The 23,809-nt window shown below is 37.2% G+C and overlaps 1 protein-coding gene across 2 annotated transcripts in view; it reads right to left on the bottom strand.

The window, feature by feature from the left end:
• TMEM38B (transmembrane protein 38B) overlaps positions 1–23,809 on the bottom strand; it is a 152,631-nt gene that overhangs the window by 99,670 nt on the left and 29,152 nt on the right. For both annotated transcript variants that reach the window (XM_024753677.1, XM_024753675.1), the window contains exons 3-5: positions 13,748–13,932; positions 12,849–12,936; positions 7,050–7,167 (exon numbers count right to left, since the gene is read on the bottom strand). In XM_024753677.1, the coding sequence (XP_024609445.1) occupies positions 7,050–7,167; positions 12,849–12,936; positions 13,748–13,932 (391 nt within the window). The remainder of the gene's footprint in view (positions 1–7,049; positions 7,168–12,848; positions 12,937–13,747; positions 13,933–23,809) is intronic.

Genomic DNA, 23,809 nt, shown 5'->3' with positions numbered 1-23,809 from the left:
AAAATGGGCAGAAGACCCAAATAGACGTTTCTCCAAAGAAGATATACAGATTGCCAACAAACACATGAAAGAATGCTCAACATCATTAATCATTAGAGACGTGCTAATCTAAACTACAATGAGATATCATCTCACACTGGTCAGAATGGCCATCATCAAAAAATCTACAAACAATAAATGCTGGAGAGGTTGTGGAGAAAAGGGAATGCACTGTTAACTGATTCACTTTGTTATAAAGCAGAAACTGGCACACCACTGTAAAGCAATTATACTCTAATAAAGATGTTTAAAAAAAAAAAACTAAAAATAGAGCTACCATATGATCCTGCAATCCCACTCCAAGGCATACATCCAGAGAAACCATAATTTGAAAAGATACATGCACCCCAATGTTCACTGCAGCACTATTTACAATAGCCAAGACATGGAAGCAACCTAAATGTCCGTCAACAGATGAATCTATAAAGAAGATGTTGTATGTGTGTGTGCATACACACACACACACACACACACACACACACACACACAATGTAATATTATTCAGCCATAAAAAAGAATGAAATAGTGCCATTTGCAGCAACATGGATGGACCTAGAGATTAATATATTATGTGAAACAAGAGAAAGACAAATATCACGTGACATCGCTTCTATGTGGAATCTAAAAAAAAAGGATACAAATGAACTTATATACAAAACAGAAACAGACCCACTTCTTTGTATCATTTTCAAATTTCTTCATCATTGTTATATGAGTCTTTCACCTGCTTGGTTAAGTTATTCTTAGGTATTTTATTCTTTTTGATGAGATTTTAAATGGGATTGATTTCTTACTTTCTCTTCCTGATAGTTCATTATTAGTGTATAGAAAAGCAATAGATTTCTATATATTAAGCTTGTATCATGTAACATAAGCTTTCCACGTGACCCAACAATTCCACTCCTATATATCCAAGAGAAATGAAAATATATGTGCACACAAAGTAAACATGTTTATAGCAGCTTTATGCATAATAACCGTATTCAAATAATCAAAAGCTGGTAATAATCCAAAATCCATCAACAGGTAATTACATAAACAAATTGTGGTATATAATGCTACTTAGCAATAAAAAGGAATATGCGACAACATGGATAAATCTCAAAAACATGCTGAGCAAAAGAAGCCAGACAGAAAAAATATATACTATATGATCCCACTTACATGGAAATGGGTGTTCCACCCTGGGGCCATGGGTGGTGGTTGGGATGTACTTGATTAGAGCACAAGGGACTTTTTCAAGTAATGGAAATATTCCATATCTTGGTTGTAGTGGTGGTTACATAGGTACACAAATTTACTGAAACTCTAGAAAGGCTATATTTTATTATGTGCAAATTATACTTCAGTAAAGTTGATTTTTTTGTTAATTTTAAAGGAGCTCATTCTTAAGTTTTTAGTAAATGAATATTAAATGCTACTTAAATGCTAAAGCATTTTTTAAGAGATCCTGATGAAGCTGGGTTCTGTATTACACCTTGGGAGAATGATGTAGGTTATACCTAGAAATGGAATTACTAGTTCACAAGATACATAAATCTTTTTTTTTAATATAAATTTATTTTATTTATTTATTTTTGGCTGAGTTGGGTCTTCGTTGCTGTGCACAAGCTTTCTCTAGTTACGGAGAGCAGGGGCTACACTTTCGTTGCGGTGCGCGGGCTTTTCACTGTGGTGGCTTCTGTTCTGTGGAGCATGGGATCTAGGCATGTGGGCTTCAGTAGTTGTGGCACACCGGCTCTAGAGCGCAGGCTCAGTAGTTGTGGCGCACGGGCTTAGTTGCTCCACGGCATGTGGAATCTTCCTGAACCAGGGCTCGAACTCATGTCCCCTGCACTGGCAGGTGGATTCTTAACCACTGAGCCACCAGGGAAGTCCAAGATACATAAATCTTCAACTTTATCGGATACTGCCAAACTCCCCTCCCAAGTTGTTTTTGTTTAGACTCTAAATCCCTTTAAAGTAGTTTATACTCCTCGTCTTTACTTCCTCTTATTCACCTCAGTCTATCAAAAACTTTTTTCTATTCTCTAACAGTCCATTTGAAACTACTTTTACCAAGGTCACCAAATACCTCAATTTCAAAATCCAACAGCCTCTTTTCGGTTTTAATCATTCTTGACCACTCAAATCTCCCTTTGCTTTATCTATTTCACAATAACTTCTTACACTGAGGAGCCAAAAGATATTCCATGCTTCTGAAACTTTTCTCAAATCATCTCCAATGGGAGAGACTGACATCAGGTGCAGCTATACTAACTGGAATCCTCAGGCAGGGTGTCAGGAGGAAGATAGGCAGGCATGGGGCAGGGAGGAGACTTCATGTCTGCGTGGGATGGTGCCACAAGTCCATAGCTAGGCTGCACATTTCAAGGGTGAGAATACCTGAGTTTTACCACAGAGCAGCTTCTAGTGGGTGAGATGACAACAGAGATTCTAGAGGTCGAGCAATACTGGTGGCACTTACTTTCTGTTACTCTTTTTATACTTGTATTATAGATACCTGTGCCCTTGTCTTACTTGTGGGAGATATTCTCTTTGAAAAGAGGAATCATATTTATTAGCATCTTTGTATATGTCAAAACACTGGATTATTATCCAAAACAAACACACAATGCAAATTTCCTAACTATATAAATAATACAAGAAAAGCAAGGTAAAGAAAAATAATTAGTGCCGAGTTTTTCTCTGTATATTCTGTCAATTCATTATTTTATACCTAAGAAATGAAAAACTATAGTAGCTACTCAAACAAATCACAAGCTATTTAAAAATCAGTATAAATCTGAAGGGAATCTGGGCAAAAGGATGAGCTAAAAATGAATATTCTGCTTAGAAGTTGGTGGATATTTAGTAAAATGTTGGGGAATATTATTCTAAATTATTAGAATATTATTCTAAAATGTTAGGAGAATAATATTCTAGTTAGGAAGATTTGAGGAATACTATGAGAAAAGTTCAATACTGTATGTTATTCTACTTTAAAATACCTTTTTATTATCACTTTGTGATATGGTATTTAAATTTAGGTGCTATAATAAATAACTGTATGTCTGGTACTGCCAATTACTATTGTAAGAAAAGCTATCATTTTTATGCTACAAATTAGGCCTTCAACAAAAACTGATCCTTGCAATTCAAAAAATTTAACAGATACCAGTACCAGTTAATCTAACTAAACCCACAACACACATTCATTTTCTTTAAAGATTAAAGTTAGAAACTCTCAAAATTTATATAGCTCCCAACACTACTTCATGATAAAAACACTCAACAAACGAGGAGGAGAAGGGAACTAACATAATCTGATAAAGGGCACCTATAAAACACCCTCAGCTAATATCATACCTGTTAGTGAAAGACTGAATGCTTCCTCCCTAGGATCAAAAAGAAGATAAGGATGTTCATTCTCTCTATTTCTATTCAACATTGTGCTGGAAGTTCTAGACAGGGCAACTGGGCAAGAAAATGAGATAAGAAGACATGGAGATTGAAAAGGAAGAAGGAAAATTATTTCTATGCAAATGACATGATCTTGTAGAAAACCCTAAGGAATACATTAAAAATAAAAAACTATTAGAGCTAATAAATAAATTCAGCTAGGTTACAATATACAAGATTATATAAAAAATCAATTTTATTTCCACACATTTTCAAGGTACAATCTGAAAATAAAACATTTAAAAAACAATCTCATTTACTATAGCATCAAAGAGAACAAAATACTTAGGAATAAAGTTAACAACTGAAGTGTAAGGCTTATATACTGAAAACATCATTGAAAAAAATTAAAGAAGACCTAAATAAAATTTTAAAATCTATGTTGATGGATTATAAGACTTAACATTGTTAAGATGACACTACTCCCCAAACTGATTTGCAGATTCAATGTAATCCCTATGAAGACATAAGCTGGCCTTCTTTGCAGAAATTGTCAAGTTAATTCTAAAATTCATATGGAAATTCAAGTGACCTAGAGTGGTCAAAACAATCCTGAGAAAGAAGAACAAACCTGGAAGACTCACAGTTCCCAATTTCAAAACTTACTGCAAAGCTGAAATAATTAAGATAGCATGGTACAGATATAAAAATAGGCATAGAGATGAATGGGATAAAAGTGAGAGTCCAGAAATAAACTCTTACATTTACAGTCAACTGATTTTCTACAAGGGTGCCAAGACAATTCAATGAGGGAAAGAACAGTCTTTTCAATAAATGGTGCCTGAACAACTAGATATCCCATACACAAAAATTAACTCAAAACAGATCACAGAACTAAATATAAGAGCTAAAACTATAAATCTCTTAGAAAAAAACATAGAGGTAAATCTTTTTGACCTTAGGTTTGTCAATGGGTTCTTAGATATGACACCAGAAGCATACACAACAAAAGAGAAAATATGCAAATTGGACTTTATCAAAATTTAAAAATTTTGTGCTTCCAAGGACACTACGAAGAAAGTGAAAAGACAACTCACAGAATAGGAGAAAACATTTACAAACCAGAAATCTAATAAGGGTCCAGTATCCAGAATACATAAAGAAATCTTACAACTCAACATTAAAAAGACAAATGCCATGATTAAAAAAGGGCAAATGATCTGAACAGATATTTTTCCAAAGCAAATATACAAATGGCCAACAAGCACATAAAAAATGCTCAACATCATTAGTCATCAGGGAAATATAAATCAAAATCACAATGAATTGCTTCTTCACACCCACTAGGATGGCTATAAAAAAGATATGCATTGGTTAAGGATGTGGTGAAATTAGAACTCTCACATACATTGCTGGTGGGAACGTAAAATGATGAAGCCACTTTGGAAAACAGTCCGTTAGTTCCTCAAAAGATTAAACGTTGAATTACTATATGATCTAATAATTTAATTCCTATATGATACACCCAAGAGGAATGTAATATATGTCCACACAAAAACGTGTACATGAATGTTCATAGCTCATTATTCATATTACCCAAAAGGTAAAACAGCCCCAAATCCATCAACTGATAGAGAAATAAAATGTGGTATACCCACACAATGGAATATTATTTGGCAATTAAAAGGAATAACATACTGATACATACTACAATATGGATGAACATCAAAAACATCATGCAAGTGAAAGAAACCAGTCACAAGCCACATATTGCATGATTCCACTTACATGAAATGTCAGAATAGGCAAATTTATAGACAGAAAGTAGATCAGGGGTCGTCTACAGTTGAGGGGATTGAGGGAAAATGTGAAGTGACTGCTAACAGGTATGAGGTTTATTTTGGGGTGATGAAAATGTTCTAATATCAATTGTGGTAACAGCTGCACATCTCTGTGAATATACTAAAGACCACTGAATTGTATACTTTCAATGGATGAATTGTATGGTATGTAAAATATATCTCAGTAAAAATGTTACCAAAAAATGCAGCTCAAAATTTGATGACTGGGCTTCCCTGGGGGCGCAGTGGTTGAGAGTCCGCCTGCCGATGCAGGGGACACGGGTTCGTGTCCCGGTCTGGGAAGATCCCACATGCTGCAGAGCAGCTGGGCCCGTGAGCCATGGCCGCTGAGCCTGCGTGTCCGGAGCCTGTGCTCCGCAACGGGAGAGGCCACAACAGTGAGAGGCCCGTGTACCGCAAAAAAACAAAACAAAACAAAACAAAACGAAAAATCTGATGACTGTTAGAAGAAGGCACATATGAAGAGATTTTTGCCTCAGATATCTGAAGTACAACAACCACAGATCACCTCCACTGCAGAGACTACTGGAATAAAAATAAATGATCCCTACAGTGATTTGGTTCTTTCTAACATATAAATTTATATAATACATACTGTTTTCCTTCTAAGCATCTCATAGGTAAGTTTTTAGCTGGAAACATCTAGGCTGAGATACAGATATCTATAAAATTTCTCTAGGCTTAAATAATAATATTTTAAAATCAATTGTCTACTCGTGAATAGTGAATATATAAAAAATTTAAGAATAATAATAATCAGAATTAGTCTCATCATACAGCTGAAATAAAATTCATAAGATGTGTCAGAGGGCTTCCCTGGTGGCGCAGTGGTTAAGAATCCGCCTGCCAATGCAAGGGAGCCCTGGTCCAGGAAGATCCCACATGCCGCAGAGCAACTAAGCCTCTGCACCACAACTACTGAGCTTGCGTGCCACAACTACTGAGCCTGTGCTCTACAGCCCGCGACCCACACTACTGAAGCCCGCGCTCCACAACAAGGGAAGCCACCACAATAAGAAGCCCGTGCACCACAACGAAGTGCAGCCCCCGCTCACCGCAACTACAGAAAGCCCACGTGCTACAACGAAGACCCAACACAGCCAAAAATAAATAAAAATAAATAAATAAATAAGATGTGTCGGACACAGTCACAGAATGGTATATGTCATCTCGAACCATATCAACAATCGGTACAATGAAGATGAGGAAATCAGGATTCAGAGACATTAAGTAACTTGCCTATTCAGGGATTAGACAGCGAAGCTAGGATTTGAATTTACGACTGCCTGTCTCTGAAACCTATGGTCTTATACCATCTTATACTATTTCCTAACTTCACGAAGGGATAAAGCATCCAACCAGACAACAGTAATTAAAGAGAATGACCACAAATATGTCCTAATATAAAAATATAAAAGTTTTAAAGTTTAAAGGAACCTCAGAGAACATCTACTCCAAGAACCTCATTTTACAAATGACACAACACTTTGCAGTCTCTGATCAGCCTTGGCTATTTCCACTACTCTCTGGCCTCCAATGTAAATACTACAAGGTTATCTGCAGATCCTTCCTGATAGCCTCAGCATAAATCAAATGAGGAATCACAGAAGAGCTATGTTTCAGTAAGTCATGGATGTGCTGAATAACTCCCCAAAATTGATATTTTTAGACTATAATAAAAAATAAATTTTTCCGTTACTTGCCTTATGCAGAATTTTGGTTACACAGAATTTGTAATACTGCTTTATTGCTACTTTGAACTCTTACCTTTGTGGCCACAAGAAACATAGTATAGAGGAACATAAGATTATGCCTTGATATTGCCAGATGATTGGTTTGCTGGAATGTGAAGATAACTGACCCCAGCAGGGTTACCTTGGCAGGGCTGAAAATAAAACACATTTTAACTCAATAAGTAATAAATATTATTTATCTTTATATTTCTCAAACAGTATTCTCAAAATATTAATTTAATGAGTTATTAATAGATGTAACACAAAAATGAGTTCTGTAAATATAAAGTTTTGGAAATGCTGAGTTACATAAAGTTAAATACCTTTCTTTACAGCATAAAGTATCAAAGTTTAGAATGTTCATACATACTGTGACTTTCTGATAAAGAGAGTACATTTCTATATGTAATATTTCTGAATTGACCACATAACACTTTTTCACAAAGGATTTGAAAGTCCCACGTTCCACAGCATGATTTGGGAAAAGTATGTTAGCCCTGAAAAACTTTATAGTGCTAACCAAGTTCCTTGGGTGGGATGGGGGATGGAAAAGAAAGTCCTGATTTGCAGCATTTCCTCATTTCCACATGTAAATACAGTGTATTTACAGTGTAAATACAGTCGCCCCATGGTATTCGCAGGGAATTTGTTCCAGGAGCCCCCACATTTACCAAAATCCACTGATGCCCAAGTCCGTGATATAAGATGATGTAGTATTTGCATATAACCTATGCACATCCTCCCACATACTTTAAACCATCTCTAGATTATTTACAATACCTAATATAATGTAAATGCTATGTAAACAGTTGTAATCACAGTATAAGTACTATGTAAACAGTTATCAGTACATGGCAAATTCAAGGTTTGCTTTCTGGAACTTTCTGGAATTTTTTTTCTAATAGTTTTGATCCACAGTTGGTTAATCCACTGATGCAGAAACCATGGATACAGAGGCCCAACTGTACTCCCACAGCCCACTTCAGGCTGCTGTGTGGAATGGCTCTCATAAAACAGTATGAGCCAGCTCCAGCACATCACTTAGCTAACTCCAGCACAAAGTATTAGCGTTAGCCAATACATTACCCAACACATTAAAATTTAAAGTCTATGTTTATCTATTAACATATAACAAGCACTACTTTCATGTCATATACTTGCCACATAAAGTATATTTCAGTAACAGATCATTTTCTAGCTCTTTATGCTTAAAACTAGAAAAAGATAAATAATAAACTCTTAGAATGCCACAGTATAAAATATGACAAATTTAAAAGCCCCTATAAACCACTTTATGAAAAACAAGTAGTTTGTTTAATCAGTACAAGCTAAGGATTGAGTTCAAAACAGTTACGTTTGGGTAACAGGGGTTTGGCTACCAATAACTGGGCAGCATTCTGTTTTAGAACAGCGGTCCACAAACTTTTTGAGTGTGCATCTCTAGTGGTAAAAGTGTTTTAAGACACTCCTTAATATGTATCAATTAATTTATAAATTATGTACAACTGTATCATAAAAGGTACACCAAACTGACTTTTAAAAGAATGAGATAAAAAATAGTTAATTCCATTAAGACATTGTCTTAATGTCCTTTTGCTACTCTGTTTCTAATAGTTTGGTTTCTGAACCATAGTGCCTCATCATGGGCATCTTAGCATACACATATTCTACTCTGGATTGTGTTCTCTTAGAGCATAAATTCAGAAGCGATGAATCTGAGGAGCAAGGATTCTGTAAACAATAAATTGAAGCAGGGGATTGGAGCAGGGCTGGGATTTAGGAAAAAGTCAATGAGATTGGTTACAAAGATCAGAATGCATTCAGAAAATTCTTATACTTATTATATTAGTTTCCTGTGAACCTAGTAAATAAGCTATCTGCTTCCAAAATACAACGGTGGAATAAGCATAGGTAACAGCTATAAGCACTCCCATGCCGAAAGAGAGAAAATGGAAGGAAGAAAGTGATCACAGTCCCATGCAATTTCAAAATCCAGCAGGGCAAATTCCATTAGGTTTCAAGACCCAGGAATAATCTTCTGTGGCCTGAGGCTCCATCCTCTGAGTTTACAGCTCTAATCTCTGCATTCATGGCTCTGGCTTTTGCACCTGTGACTCCAGCCTATGGGTCTGGCCTCAGGTTTCTAGGCCCGCAGGTCCCACCTTAAAGCCATTCTTCCTTTTCCCTGAATGGTAGCACATATCGACAGCTAAAAATTTTATCAGCCTGTTTCTACCTGTAGAATTTTGGGAGTCTGACTTCTTTTATTTCATCTTGTCTCTGTCCCTTTCAGTCCAACCTGGCAGTGTTTCTGCTGATACAACACTTTCAAAAATCTTTTGGGTTTCCTATGCATGGCACAGGGGATCCACGCCATCAGTCAAGATGGTCCTTCACAGATCTTTCCTGGATAATCTCATCTCTATTCCAGGCTTCTGCTATGATAGCTGAATGGATCCATGAATCACACGCCTAATCTCTTTTAACACTAGCAAAAGTTGTCCAGCCACACCCTTAACTTTCTCTCCACAGCAGGCTTTTCCTAAGAATGACTCTCCTAATTTTATCATCTTTTGCAATCTGTATAGGCTGAGAATTTCCCAAATCATCAAGTCTTGGTTTCTTTGTTTAGCAGTTATTCCCTCAATTCAACTCTTTCCTCTCACACTTCACTATAAGAAGCAAGAAGAAACCAGCTCAGACTGCCAACACTTTGCTTCTGAAACTCAACTAAATATCCAAGTTCAATGCTTACAATTATGCTTTCGACACAACTGCAGCCATATAACTAAATCACCTTTCTTCCAGTTTCCAGTATCATGTTCCTCAATTCCTCTAAGACCTCACCAGCACCTCTAACATTCATATTTTTACCAACATCCTGTTTATTACAATGTATGTATTCTCTAAGACCATACAGGCTTTTTCCACTATGCAAAAGTATTTGGTAATAAATATATGAAAACATATATATATGCATACACAAAATATCATAATGGATCCCAATGATCTCACTTGACAAATTGTTAATCATTCATTCATTCACATAATATTTACTGTCTACTATGTGATAGGTGTTTAGGATATAAGAGCAATCAAAAAAGACAAAATCCCTATACTTCACCTCTTGTATTCTTTGAAGCATGGAGGAAAGCCAAAGGGAGAGAAAAATAAACATAATGAATAAGTAAATTATAAAATATGATAAATGCTGTGGGAGAAATAGAGGGAAGTGTTGCAATTTTAAGCAGGGTAGTCCTCATTGAGAAGGTAAGCTCTGAGAAAATCCTTTGAGCAAAGCAGATAAGGGAGTTGGCCATCTGAGGAAGAAGATTCTAGGCAGAGAGAGAAGTTAGTTTTAAACCAGACAACACCTGGCTTGCTCAAGGACAGAGTGCAGTGAGCAAGGCAGAGAACAGTAAGAGCTGAAGTCAGAGCAAATTAGGTGCGGGAGAGACACAGATCTTGGAGGGTCTCACAGGCCATCTGGGGAGTCACTGCAAGGTTCTGAACACAGGAGAATCACAATTTGATTTCAGTTTTACAGTCCCAAGAAATGTTTCATGGAAGACGTTTCAAAGCACATACTCAAAATGAGAAAAATTTCCCCTGAATAACACTAATGCTTTATTTATAACTTATTATCAATCAAAGCTCCTTTGTTCTATTTCTAAACTACCTCATTCAAGCTTTAAGGGGTACATTCCAAGGTAAACATCCTGAAATCTACTGGTTCACTCAAACATATACTTCATCATTCATACTGCTTCTCAACCTTCATTTTTAATCCATTCTAATGAGCTTATTTTCACATGAAGACTTCCTCACCTTGCTTATTATGGCCACTAAATCCTAAGGCTTTCCTTATTGAATTGTGGGAATAGTAACTGTATTTCTCTATTTCATTTTCAGGTGCATCAGGGATATATTTGTGACTTATTTAAGATTGGGTCAGTGTCTTTAGAGAATACCTAATGATAAGATTATCTTAAATAGGTGCAAAAGGTAGTCTGCATCGTACAAGCATAGAATGGGTTATTTCCTCTAATCTTTTTCTTATTTTTATATGTATTGCGTTGGCCAAAAGGTTTGTTCAGTTTCTTCCGTAGATGGCTCTAGCAGCACTTAATTGTCTTTAATTTTATTCGAAACAATTTTGTTAGATTGTATGTGACAGCTGTCACATCAGTGTGCAGTTAAAAAAAGACTTATCAAAATTAGTGAATTTTTGTGTGGCCATTTTAACATTGAAGGTGGAAGAAAAAAAGCAACGTTTTTGGCATATTATGCTTTATTATTTCAAGAAAGGTAAAACACAACTGAAACACAAAAAAAGATTTGTGCAGTATATGGAGAAGGTGCTGTGACTGACTGAACATGTCAAAAGTGGACCGTGATGTTTCATGCTGGAGACTTCTCGCTGGATGATGCTCCATGGTTGGGCAGGCCAGTTGAAGTTGACAGAGACCAAATCGAAATATTAACTGAGAACAATCAACATTATACCATGCCGGAGATAGCCGACATACTCAAAATATCCAAATCAAGTGTTGAAAATCATTTGCACCAGCTTGGTTATGTTAATTGCTTTGGTGTTTGGGTTCCACATAAGTTAAGTGAAAAAAATCTTTTTGTCCGTATTTCCGCATGCAATTCTCTACTAAACTTAATGAAAATGTTCCATTTTTAAAACATATTGTGATGGGCGATGAAAAGTAGATACTGTACAATTATGTGGAACGGAAGAGATCGTGGGGCAAGTGAAATAAACCACCCCCAACCACACCACAGGCCAGTCTTCATCCAAAGAGGCTGATGTTGTGTATATGGTGGGATTGGAAGGGAGTCCTCTATTATGAGCTCCTTCCGGAAAACCAAAAGATTAATTCCAAGAAGTACTGCTCCCAATTAGACCAAATGAAAGCAGCACTAGATGAAAAGTGTCCAGAATTAATCAACAGAAAATGCATAATCTTCCATCAGGATAACGCAAGACTGCATGTTTCTTTGATGACCAGGCAAAAACTGTTACAGCTTGGCTGGGAAGTTCTGATTCATCTGCCATGTTCACCAGACATTGCACCTTCGAATTTCCATTTACTTCAGTCCTTACAAAATTATTTTAATGGAAAAAAAATCCAATTCCCTGGAAGACTGTAAAAGGCACCTGGAACAGTTCTTTGCTCAAAAACATAAAAAGTTTTGGGAAGATGTAATTATGAAGTTGCCTGAAAAATGGCAGAAGGTAGTGGAACAAAAGAGTGAGTACATTGTTCAATAAAGTTCTTGGTAAAGATGAAAAAAGTGTCTTTTTTTTTACTTAAAAACCGAAGGCACTTTTTGGCCAACCCAATAGTTAAATTCACCTCTCACTTTTAAAGCAACTAACAGGGCTTTATGATAATGTATTGACTGTTGCCATAAGCTTCACATTTTACTACCAGGAACTATGAATAATTTGAAATCTGGGTGAAAATTAATGAAAATGCCAAGAGCCTGCAACTGATTCCAGAGAATTCTCTTCCTATGTAGTTCTTGCTCCATAAATACACACTCTTCCCACAGTTCTACAATAATCCAAGAGTTTTTGTTTGGTTTTATTTTCTAAGAGGAGGAACCCACAGAAAAAGGAATCAATATTTATTTTAAAAGCTACATTTAAGAGAGCAGACTTCTTGAAAAACTTAGGTTTCCTGGTTTTCTTCCCATTATCCTTTTATTTATTTGTTTGTTTGTTTCATCCACATTTAGAGATCCCAAAATGTGTTTTTAAATAAACTGGTAAGATCTAAGGATAAAAGGCTAAGTCTCAGTACAGTCTATACCAACTCACTAGGACATCTTCAGCCATTCATCAGCTTCTGGTTTCCAACAGCCTTTTACCAACTGCTCAAAATTCGTGATAATGCTACCACCTGCACCTAAAAAGAACAAGATAAAACAAGAATACTTAACCAATTTTCTTGAGAAAATATATGAAATAAAGCCATAATTCTATCTTTTGACTTAAAATTCCAAAATCAACTCCAAAATATGATTCTTGGGAGGGAGAAAAAAGTTGTCTTGTACATTTATGATACAGAGACAATTACAATTCTTTCATGGCAACTGTCTATTGTACTACAAATAAGGTTAAAATTGGGGCCTCAGACAGAGATGTGGCTAGAGGTTTGTTTCTGACCTGAAAAAATAAACTTCTCTGCTTTATCACTTCCTTTCCTAATTTTAGTTTTAGGTGCAGTACACTATAACAACAGATTGAGAAATTCATTCAGTTCCAACATACAATAAAGGTAGGTAATGCAGAGTGAACATGAACCCATAATCAATCACATTTACTATTTCAGGTTATTCAGGATGAAAAAGCGAGAAAAAAAAAACAGAGCAAAGTTTTTTAATTACACGTGCCACATAATTTCTTATGTAAACTTGTTTTATTTATGGTGGTGGCTACACATTAACTACAAATCCCTCTGGTTATGGCTTCTAATCAAACAAATAATAAATATTCTATTTTTAAGACAATCAGGCTCAAAAGAATGGCTGATGACTAGTACTAGTGAATAGTGCCAGTTTTGAATTAACTTTACCAGCCAACAGAAACAAGGCTTCCATCTTCCAAAAAAGACTGTTATTAAAGTATGTGGTTCCCATTAATTAAACTAGAGAATTGTTCAGTAGTTGTAGTACACCAATAACAGAATATTTATGAATACATATTGTTAATATTACCTCGGGCCCATCCAATAGCTATCATGACTATCCAGCCATTTTTGTAATAGCTATTAGCATGGGTGACTCCACCTACTATTTTCCAAGTTCTGGTCACTTCCTTCATTCCCACAGCGAAGAGTTGAACAGGTAGGAATGAATATCCCTGGGAAACAAGGTCACGGGGGCAAAAAAATACAATATACCTGAAATTAAAATTTAAATATTTTAATACATGAGTGGAATCAGAAGAACAAAAATAAAAATCCAGAATATCAGCAATAACAATTTGATAAAACACAACAAATGGAATTATCCATATAAACATGGAATTTGACTGCAAGAAGACCACAGATTGGGTAAAATCAATTTTTTTTTTTTGGCTACTCCGTGCAGCATGTGGGATCTTAGTTCTCTGACCACGGATCAAACCCGTGCCCCCTGCAGTGGAAGCACAGAATCTTAACCAATAGACCAACAGGGAAGTCCCAAAGCCAATTTTTAAAAATCACATGAAGCACATAAAATAATCTGCCAAAAAGTCATAATCAAAGGGGAATATAAATTTTGTACTTCTGAGTACTCTATAAATGCAAAAAGTATTCACTGAGTTCCTAATTTGTGACTACACTAGTCTAGAAGCTAAGTGCTGAATCCACCAACAAAATTAAGCAAGTGTATAATCACTTCTGGTTTGGGGCTTCTCTAGGTAGGGTGCCTTTGTGTTTGGAAAAGGAATTAGAAAAGGGACCTTAGTAGCTGAGCAAGGGACACCATTTCAATCCCACTTACATCTTCACCTGTGCCCCTTTGTGCATAAACTGCAACCTATACAGAGAAAGGTCATTGCTCTCAAGGAGACAGATTCACTCGTGTTAAGGAAAAACTTATTTTCATACGGCTAAAAGAATATGAAGCTTGTTCTTCAATTTAGTTAAGTAAGTTTAAAGTTTTAACCAATTAAATTGTGACGTTAGTTTAAGAATAATTCACTCCTCCTCAGGTGAATTATTTTTTGAAGCCTCATTTGTTCTAAACACCTGTTCAACAATTTAACAGTACTGTTGATTGGAAAACACAGCACTTTTCCCCCCCATTCCTAAAATACTCTCTGGCAGACAATTTTGTGCTTAAAGCAGAACATTTATCTTGATACAGAATACACTGCAAGGAAGAAGTACTCTATCTCTTCTAAAAGAAGTTGTTAACCTTATTGTAATTCATGGCTCATAAAGTCTGAACTCCTAAAAGTATTCATGGAATATGAAATCCTGTTTGCCAAAACACTGCTTCAGGGACCCAATGTAAGATGAAATGGTTTGTTCAGCCTGAAGCACCCTCTCTTCTCCAACTCCACTTACCGATTCCTTCCTATTCTTCAAGATGCATTTAAATACTACCATATACATTGACTTTGGGAGTTTTGTTTTATTTAATATTCTCAGTTCAGACTAAATTCTGATGGTTCTGTACAACTAAAAGAACTGGTTCCTATACTTCAACATAGCTCTTTAGACATTTTTCTTTATAATATATAAAGGCTATAATATTCAAATTATAACAGTCCTTAGATGGCAGGAATCATTCATCTTGTTACCCCCTGAAACTCAGCATAATAAGTAGCCCTGGACTTCCCTGGTGGCACAGTGGTTAAGAATCCACCTGCCAGTGCAGGGGACACAGGTTCGAGCCCTGGTCCAGGAAGATCCCACATGCCACGGAGAAACTAAGCCTGTGTGCCACAACTACTGAGCCTGCACTCTAGAGCCCATGAGCCACAACTACTGAGCCCACATGCTGCAACTACTGAAGCCTGCGGGCCTAGAGGCTGTGCTCCGCAACAAGAGAAGCCACCACAATGAGAAGCCCACGTACCACAACGAAGAGTAGCCACTGCTCGCCACAACTAGAGAAAGCCCGTGCACAGCAATGAAGACCCAATGCAGCCAAAAATAAATAAATAAATAAGTTTATTAACAAAAAAACTGTAGGCCTGAGTTAAATCATTTATTAACAGTTAAAAAATTAGCAGGAGGCAAACCACAAAATATATCAAATCAAAGAATCACCTGATAATTAAAGAGTTTGAGACAAAGGAATAAATTATCTAAAAGTAGTAAAAAGCTTTTTTAAAATGATTGGTATTATATAAAATCTTTAATGTTCATATAACATTTTGAAAGCCTCTATACAAGTCTCTCTTTAAATATAGAACAAATTTCCAGGAAGTTGGCTAGGTGCCAGGGGGGAAAAAAAGAGTTACACTTAAGTAATTTTTAAATGTATTTTTTAATAAAATAAAAATATTTTGGTATCCACTCTAGATTAGATTAAGACAGGGAGATTTGGTTTCACTTTAGCAGTAATGAATGCTCAAAATACTCAAACAAAAAAACAACAAAACAAAAATAATACACACGACCCCCTTTTCATTCTCTACACCAAGACTATCTTCAACATGAGTTAAAAGGCTACACTATCACAAGAGCAATTTTGGACTTTTTTTTTTTTTGGCTGTGTCACGGGGCATGCGGGATCTTAGTTCTCCAACTAGGGATAAAACCCATGCCCCCTGCAGTGGAAGCACGGAGTCTTAACCACTGGACCACCAGGGAAGTCCCAATCCTGGACTTTTTATATTCAACTATGTGACATGATGGCATATGGTCTAAAATTTGTAATTACTGCTATTTCTAATAAATAAGTCTTTATTGCATCAATCAGATACAAAAGTCCCCTATATCTGAACCTTCAAGTTGTGAACTTTCAAAGATGTGAACATGCGTTCCCATGTCCAATCACATAAGTTAGTTCACGTGTCTGGCATACATTGTCACACGCATACGTCCTCTACAAGTGGTTGTGTTCTTTTCTGCACAGTACTGTATAGAGTACAGTAGTACAGTATCTTTATTTCAAGCCCCGGATATCCGGGAGCAAGTGTTAAAAGCAGCAGTGATGTAGCTGGTACTGTTAAGAAGAGCCAAGCGATAAGGACGGAAACAAAAGTAAAATAATTGAGTGGAGTGAGGCGAAAAGATGGTAGATGTCGCTCGTTCTTATAACACGAATCGTTCAACCATCGGCACGATTCTAAAGAACAAGGACAAGATCATGTTAACACGAAGTCTGCTATGCCGGTGATGTCAACAATAATACTGAAGAAGCGTGGAAAAGTGATGGAGGAGATGGAGAAACTTCTCAGTGTGTGGATGCAGGATCAGCATCAGTGCTGAGTCCTGCTCAGCTTAATGCTGGTTCAAGAGAAAGCTAAAAGCCTTTATGAAGACTTGAAGAAGAAACATGGCAAAGAACCAGAGGGCACACCTTTTAATGCCAGCCATGGCTGGTCTCATCAGTTTAAGGCAGAGCCAACCTTCACAACGTAAAACTAAGTGGCGAGGCAGCAAGTGCAGATACGGTAGCCGCTCGAGAATTTCCTGAAACACTTCAAGAAATTATTGATGAAGGTGCATATTTACCCAAGCAGGTGTTTACTGTGGATGAGACAGAACTGTACTGGAAGAGGATGCCAGACTGAAATTACATCAGTAAGGAGGAAAAGCTGATGTCAGGCTATAAAGCAGCAAAGAATAGGCTAACTCTGTTGTTTGGTGGCAATGCTTCCGGCAATATGCAGCTGAAGCCTCTCTTAGTTTATCATTCAGAGAACCCAACAATCCTTAAACACATAGCCAAAGGCTCTCTTCCTGTTGTGTGGAAGAGTAATAACCCCAAGCCTGAGTTACACAGGCCATTTTCCAGGACTGGTTTTTCTAGCACCTTATCCCGGAGGTAGAGAAATATTGCTTGGCAAAGGACATCCCATTCAACATTCTTTTGCTACTCCGGGCCACCCCCCATTCACGGATGATTTTCATCCCAACCTCAAAGTAGTGCATCTGTCACCAAATACTATGTTGCTCATCCAACCTAGGGACCAGAGAGTTATACCAACTTTCAAGAAATATTATTTACATCACACTTTTCATCAGGCAGTAAAGGCAAGTGACGGATCAGAAACAACCTTGCAGCAATTTTGGAAGGACTGTAACATCTACAAGGTCATAAAAAATATGGGCTTTGCTTGGCGTGAGGTTATGGCCATCACCATGAATGAGGTTTGGAAGAACCTTTGCCCACAGTTTGTTCATGATTTTCGTGGATTTGAGAAGGTGGATGAGGAGTCCAAAGAGGTCTTCAGCAACTTAGTGACCCTCAGCGAATAGCTGGTGCTAGATCTGGAAGAGGATGACTTCAATGTACTCCTTGCTGTGCAACATGAGGAGCTTAGTATTGAAGACCTGATGCAATTGGAGGCCCAGAGGAAAGACGAAGAGACAAGAGGAAGAAGAAGTAACCGAAGAACTGAAGAGATTCATGATACAGGAAATGGCAAGGGGATTTTCTTTATTTGAGGAGGCACTGTTAGTTTTTGAGGCACAGGACCCGAATATAGAACGGTACGCAAAGGTTGCAGCAGCCATTCAGAATGCAATCCAGGGCTACACTGTCATCTACGATGAGAAAAAAAAAAGAGCGACTACCCAGACACCACTGGATCGTTTTTTCAAGAGGGTAGATAGAATTAAATCCCGCAAGGAACCAGAACCTGTGCCATCAACGTCAGCCCTGAGTGGAATTGCGGCTTGCTCTCCGTCTCCTGTTGCTGATGATCCTTCAGCTCTGCCATCTCCCACCTCTTCTCCCTCTTCCAGTCAGTAACGCTTCTTGCCTGTTCACTTGATGCCAGCCCCTGTATGCCAGCTGTTGTACTGTACAACTGTACTTTTCAAGGTACTGTACTGTAAGATTTTAAATGTTTTCTTTATTTTTGTGTTTGTTTTTTATGTATTATTTGTGGAAAAGTATTATACACCTATTACAATACCGTACTACATAGCCAATTGTTAGTTAGGTACCTAGGCTAACTTTGTTGGACTTACAAACAAGTTGCACTTAAGAACGAGCTCTCAGAACTGAACTCGTTTGTATGTAGGGGACTTACTCTATTTCTAAAGTATATCTACAGTATGCTAATATTTTAAACAGAAAACAGTTCTTGTTTCTATTGTTAAATAGCCACAGGGCAAAAGAACAACTGTTTATTGTGCTCAGTAGACTTACAAGCAAGCAGATCAGACCAGTGGTGCCCTAAGTAGCCATTCCTGCTCTATAACACAAGTCACCTTTTAAAAATTCCATCAATGACTCACTCAACAAACACTCATTAAGAAATCATCATGTCCCTCCTTCTGTAAAGATTATAATTTCACCTTTAACTAAAATTGTAACATCTATGGAACTTTTAACTTGAAAAGTGCTTAAAGAAAACATATCAAAAATGAAGGACTAGAACATATCAAACATGAAATGGAACGAGAAGGCAATTTATTTCTCATACATTTTTAAGTCTAAGTGACTTACCCTAAGTAATTAACATAGAGAAAAAAATGACAAAGAAGAGTGCTAAATAACAGAAGTTAGTCTAAAACAGGATACAGGAATTCAGCTTGGTGATTTGACAGAGAATGCGCAGTCCCAGGTATGCCCCTTCCTCCTGCCGTTTTCTTGTAAACAAGGTACCCTCGGGAAGGTCTGTGGGAGGCTTGCTTTAGGGTCTTGGTGCTCCGGCCATGTGTGAGGCCTAAGCCTCTTAGGTGGAAGAGCCAAGTTTAGGACACTGGACCACCAGAGACCTCCCAGCCCCATGTAATAACAATCAGCAAAAGCTCTCCAAGAGATCTCCACCTCAACGCAAAGACCTGGCTCCACTCAAAGATCAGCAAGCTCCAGTGCTGGACACCCTATGCCAAACAACCAGCAACACAGGAACACAACCCCACCCATTAGCACAGAGGCTGCCTAAAATCATAATAAGTTCACAGACACCCCAAAACACAACACCGGACATGGTCTTGCACACAAGAAACACAAAATCCAGCCTCATCCTCCAGAACACAGGCACCAGTGCCCTCCATCAGGAAGCCTACACAAGCCACTGAACCAACCTTACCCACTGGAGGCAGGCACCAAAAACAACGGGAACTACAAACGCGCAGCCTGCTAAACGGAGACCCTAAACACAGTAAGTTAAGCAAACTGAGAAGACAGAGAAACACTCAGCAGATGAAGGAGCAAAGTAAAAACCCACCAGACCTAACAAATGAAGAGGAAACAGGCAGTCTACCTGAAAAAGAATTCAGAGTAACGGTAGTAAAGATGATCCAAAATCTTGGAAATAGAATGGAAAAAATACAAGAAACGTTTAACAAGAACCTAGAAGAACTAAAGAACAAACAAACAGGGATGAACAACACAATAAATGAAATATAAATTCTCTAGAAGGAATCAATAGCAGAATAACTGAGGCAGAAGAACGGATAAGTGACCTAGAAGATAAAATAGTGGAAATAACTACCACAGAGCAGAATAAAGAAAAAAGAATGAGAAGAATTGAGGACAGCCTCAGAGACCTCTGGGACATTAAACGTACCAACATTCGAATTATAGGGCTCCCAGAAGAAGAAGAGAAAAAGAAAGGGTCTGAGAAAATATTTCAAGAGATTATAGTTGAAAACTTCCCTAATATAGGAAAGGAAATAGTCAATCAAGTCCAGGAAGCACAGAAAGGAAAAATCCAAGGAGAAAGATGCCAAAGCACATATTAATCAAGCTATCAAAAAATACAAAGAAAAAATATTAAAAGCAGCAAGGGAAAAGCAACAAAAACCATACAAGGGAATCCCCATAAGGTTAACAGCTGATCTTTCAGCAGAAACTCTGCAAGCCAGAAGGGAGCGGCAGGACATATTTAAAGTGATGAAAGGGAAAAACCTAAAACCAAGATTACTCTACCAGGCAAGAATCTCATTCAGATTCAATGGAGAAATTAAAAACTTTACAGACAAGCAAAAGCTAACAGAATTAAGTACCACCAAACCAGCTTTACAGCAAATGCTAAAGGAACTTCTCTAGGCAGAAAACACAAGAGACGGAAAAGACCTACAACAACAAACCCAAAACATTTAAGAAAATGGTAATAGGAACACACATAGATAATTACCTTAAATGTACATGGATTAAATGCTCCAAACAAGACACAGACTGGCTGAATGGATACTAAAACAAGACGCATATATATGCTGTCTACAAAAGACCCACTTCAGACCTAGGGACACATACAGACTGAAAGTGAGGGGATGGAAAAAGATATTCCATGCAAATGGAAATCAAAAGAAAGCTGGAGTAACGATATTCATATCAGATAAAATAGACTTTAAAATAAAGAAGGACACTACATAACGATCAAGGGATCAATCCAAGAAGAAGATATAACAATTGTAAATGCATATGAACCCAGAACAGGAGCACCTCAATACATAAGGGAAATGCTAACAGCCACAAAAGGGGAAATCGACAGTAGCACAATAATAGTAGGGGACTTTAACACCCCACTTTCACGAATGGACAGATCATCCAAAATGAAAATAAATAAGGAAATGCAAGCTTTAAATGACACATTAAACAAGATGGACTTAATTGATATTTAAAGGACATTCCATCCAAAAACAACAGAATACGCTTTCTTCTCAAGTGTTCATGGAACATTCTCCAGGATAGATCATATCTTGGGTCACAAATTAAGCCTTGGTAAACTTAAGAAAACTGAAATCATATCAAGTATCTTTTCTGACCACAACGCTATGAGACTATATATCAATTACAGGAAAAATCCTGTAAAAAAATAAAAACACATGGAGGCTAAACAATACACTACTAAATAACCAAGAGATCACTGAGGAAATAAAAAAAAACCTAAAAACAAATGACAGTGAAAACACAACAACCCAAAACCTATGGGATGCAGCAAAAGCAGTTCTAAGAGGGAGCTTAGAGCAATACAATCCTACCCCAAGAGGCAAGAAACATCTTAAATAAACAACCTAACCTTACACCTAAAGCAATTAGAGCAAGAAGAACAAAAAAACAAAGTTAGCAGAAGGAAAGAAATCATAAAAATGAGATCAGAAATAAATAAAAAATAAATGAAGGACATAAGAGCAAAGATCAGTAAAACTGAAAGCTGGTTCTTTGAGAAGATAAAATTGATAAACCATTAGCCAGATTCTTCAAGAAAAAAGGGAAAAGACTCAAATCAACAAAATTACACATGAAAAAGGAGAAGTAACAACTGACACTGCAGAAATACAAAGGACCATGAGAGATTACTACAAGCAACTGTATGCCAATAAAATGGACAACCTGGAAGAAATGGACAAACTCTTGGAAAAGCACAACTTTCCGAGACTGAACCAGGAAGAAATAGAAAATATAAACAGACCAGTCACAAGCACTGAAATTGAAACTGTGATTAAAAATCTTCCAACAAACAAAAGTCCAGGACCAGATGGCTTCACAGGCGAATTCTATCAAACATTTAGAGAAGAGCTAACACCTATCCTTCTCAAACTCTTCCAAAATACAGCAGAGGGAGGACACTCCCAAACTCATTCCATGAGGCCACCATCACCCTGATACCAAAACCAAAGATGTCACAAAAAAAGAAAACTACAGACCAATATCACTGATGAACATAGATGCAAAAATCCTCAACAAAAAACTAGCAATCAGAATCCAACAGCACATTAAAAGGATCATACACCATGATCAAGTGGGGTTTATCCCAGGAATGCAAGGATTCTTCAATATATGCAAATCAATCAACATGATACACCATATTAGCAAACTGCAGGAGAAAAACCATATGATCATCTCAACTGATGCAGAAAAAGCTTTCAACAAAATTCAACACCCATTTATGATAAAAACCCTCCAGAAGGTAGGCATAGAGGGAACTTACCTCAACATAATAAAGGCCACATATGACAAACCCACAGCCAACATCGATCTCAATGGTGAAAAACTAAAACCATTTCCACTAAGACCAGGAACAAGACAACATTGCCCACTCTCACCACTATTATTCAACATAGTTTTGGAAGTTTTAGCCACAGCAATCAGAGAAGAAAAAGAAATAAAAGGAATCCAAATTGGAAAAGAAGAAGTAAAACTGCCACTGTTTGCAGATGACATGATACTATACATACAGAATCATAATGATACCACCAGAAAACTACTAGAGCTAACCAATGAAGTTCGTAAAGTAGCAGGATACAAAATTAATGCACAGAAATCTCTTGCATTCCTATACACTAATGACAAAAAATCTGAAATTGAAATTAAGGAAACACTCCCATTTACTGCTGCAATAAAAAGAATAAAATGCCTAGGAATAAACCTACCTAAGGAGACAAAAAAACTGTATATAGAAAACTATAAGACACTGATGAAAGAAACAGATGGAGAGACATACCACGTTCTTGGAATGGAAGAATAAACATTGTGAAAATGACTCTACTATACTACCCAAAGCAATCTACAGATTCAATGCAATCCCTATCAAACTACTAATGGCATTTTTTACAGAACTATAACAAAAAACTTCACAATTTGTATGGAAACACAAAAGACCCTGAATAGCCAAAGCAGTGTTGAGAAAGAAAAACGCAGCTGGAGGAATCAGGCTCCCTGACTTCAGAGTATACTCAAACCTACAGTACCTTCAGTAATGGTACTGGCAGAAAAACAAAAATATAGATCAATGGAACAGGACAGAAAGCCCAGAGATAAACCCATACACATACGGTTACCTTATCTTTGATACAGGAGGCAAGAATATACAGTGGAAAAAAGACAGCCTCTTCAATAAGTGGTGCTGGGAAAACTGGACAGCTATATGTAAGAGAATGAAATTAGAACACTCCCTAACACCTAGCGGCTGGGCCCATGAGCCATGGCTGCTGAGCCTGCGCGTCCGGAGCCTGTGCTCTGCAACGGGAGAGGCCACAGCAGTGAGAGGCCCGCGTACCGCAAAATAAATAAAAAAATAAATAAAAATAAAGTTTAAAAAAAAAACAACAAGCAGCCCAACCCAAAAATGGGCAGAAGACCTAAATAGACATTTCTCCAAAGATGATATACAGATTGCCAACAAACACGTGAAAGGATGCTCAACATCAC

The sequence above is a fragment of the Neophocaena asiaeorientalis genome, unplaced genomic scaffold (genome assembly GCF_003031525.2).
Source record: "Neophocaena asiaeorientalis asiaeorientalis breed wild unplaced genomic scaffold, Neophocaena_asiaeorientalis_V1.1 scaffold342, whole genome shotgun sequence".
In the NCBI taxonomy this organism is placed as follows: domain Eukaryota; kingdom Metazoa; phylum Chordata; class Mammalia; order Artiodactyla; family Phocoenidae; genus Neophocaena; species Neophocaena asiaeorientalis.
This window is presented reverse-complemented; position numbering and strand designations above follow the sequence as displayed.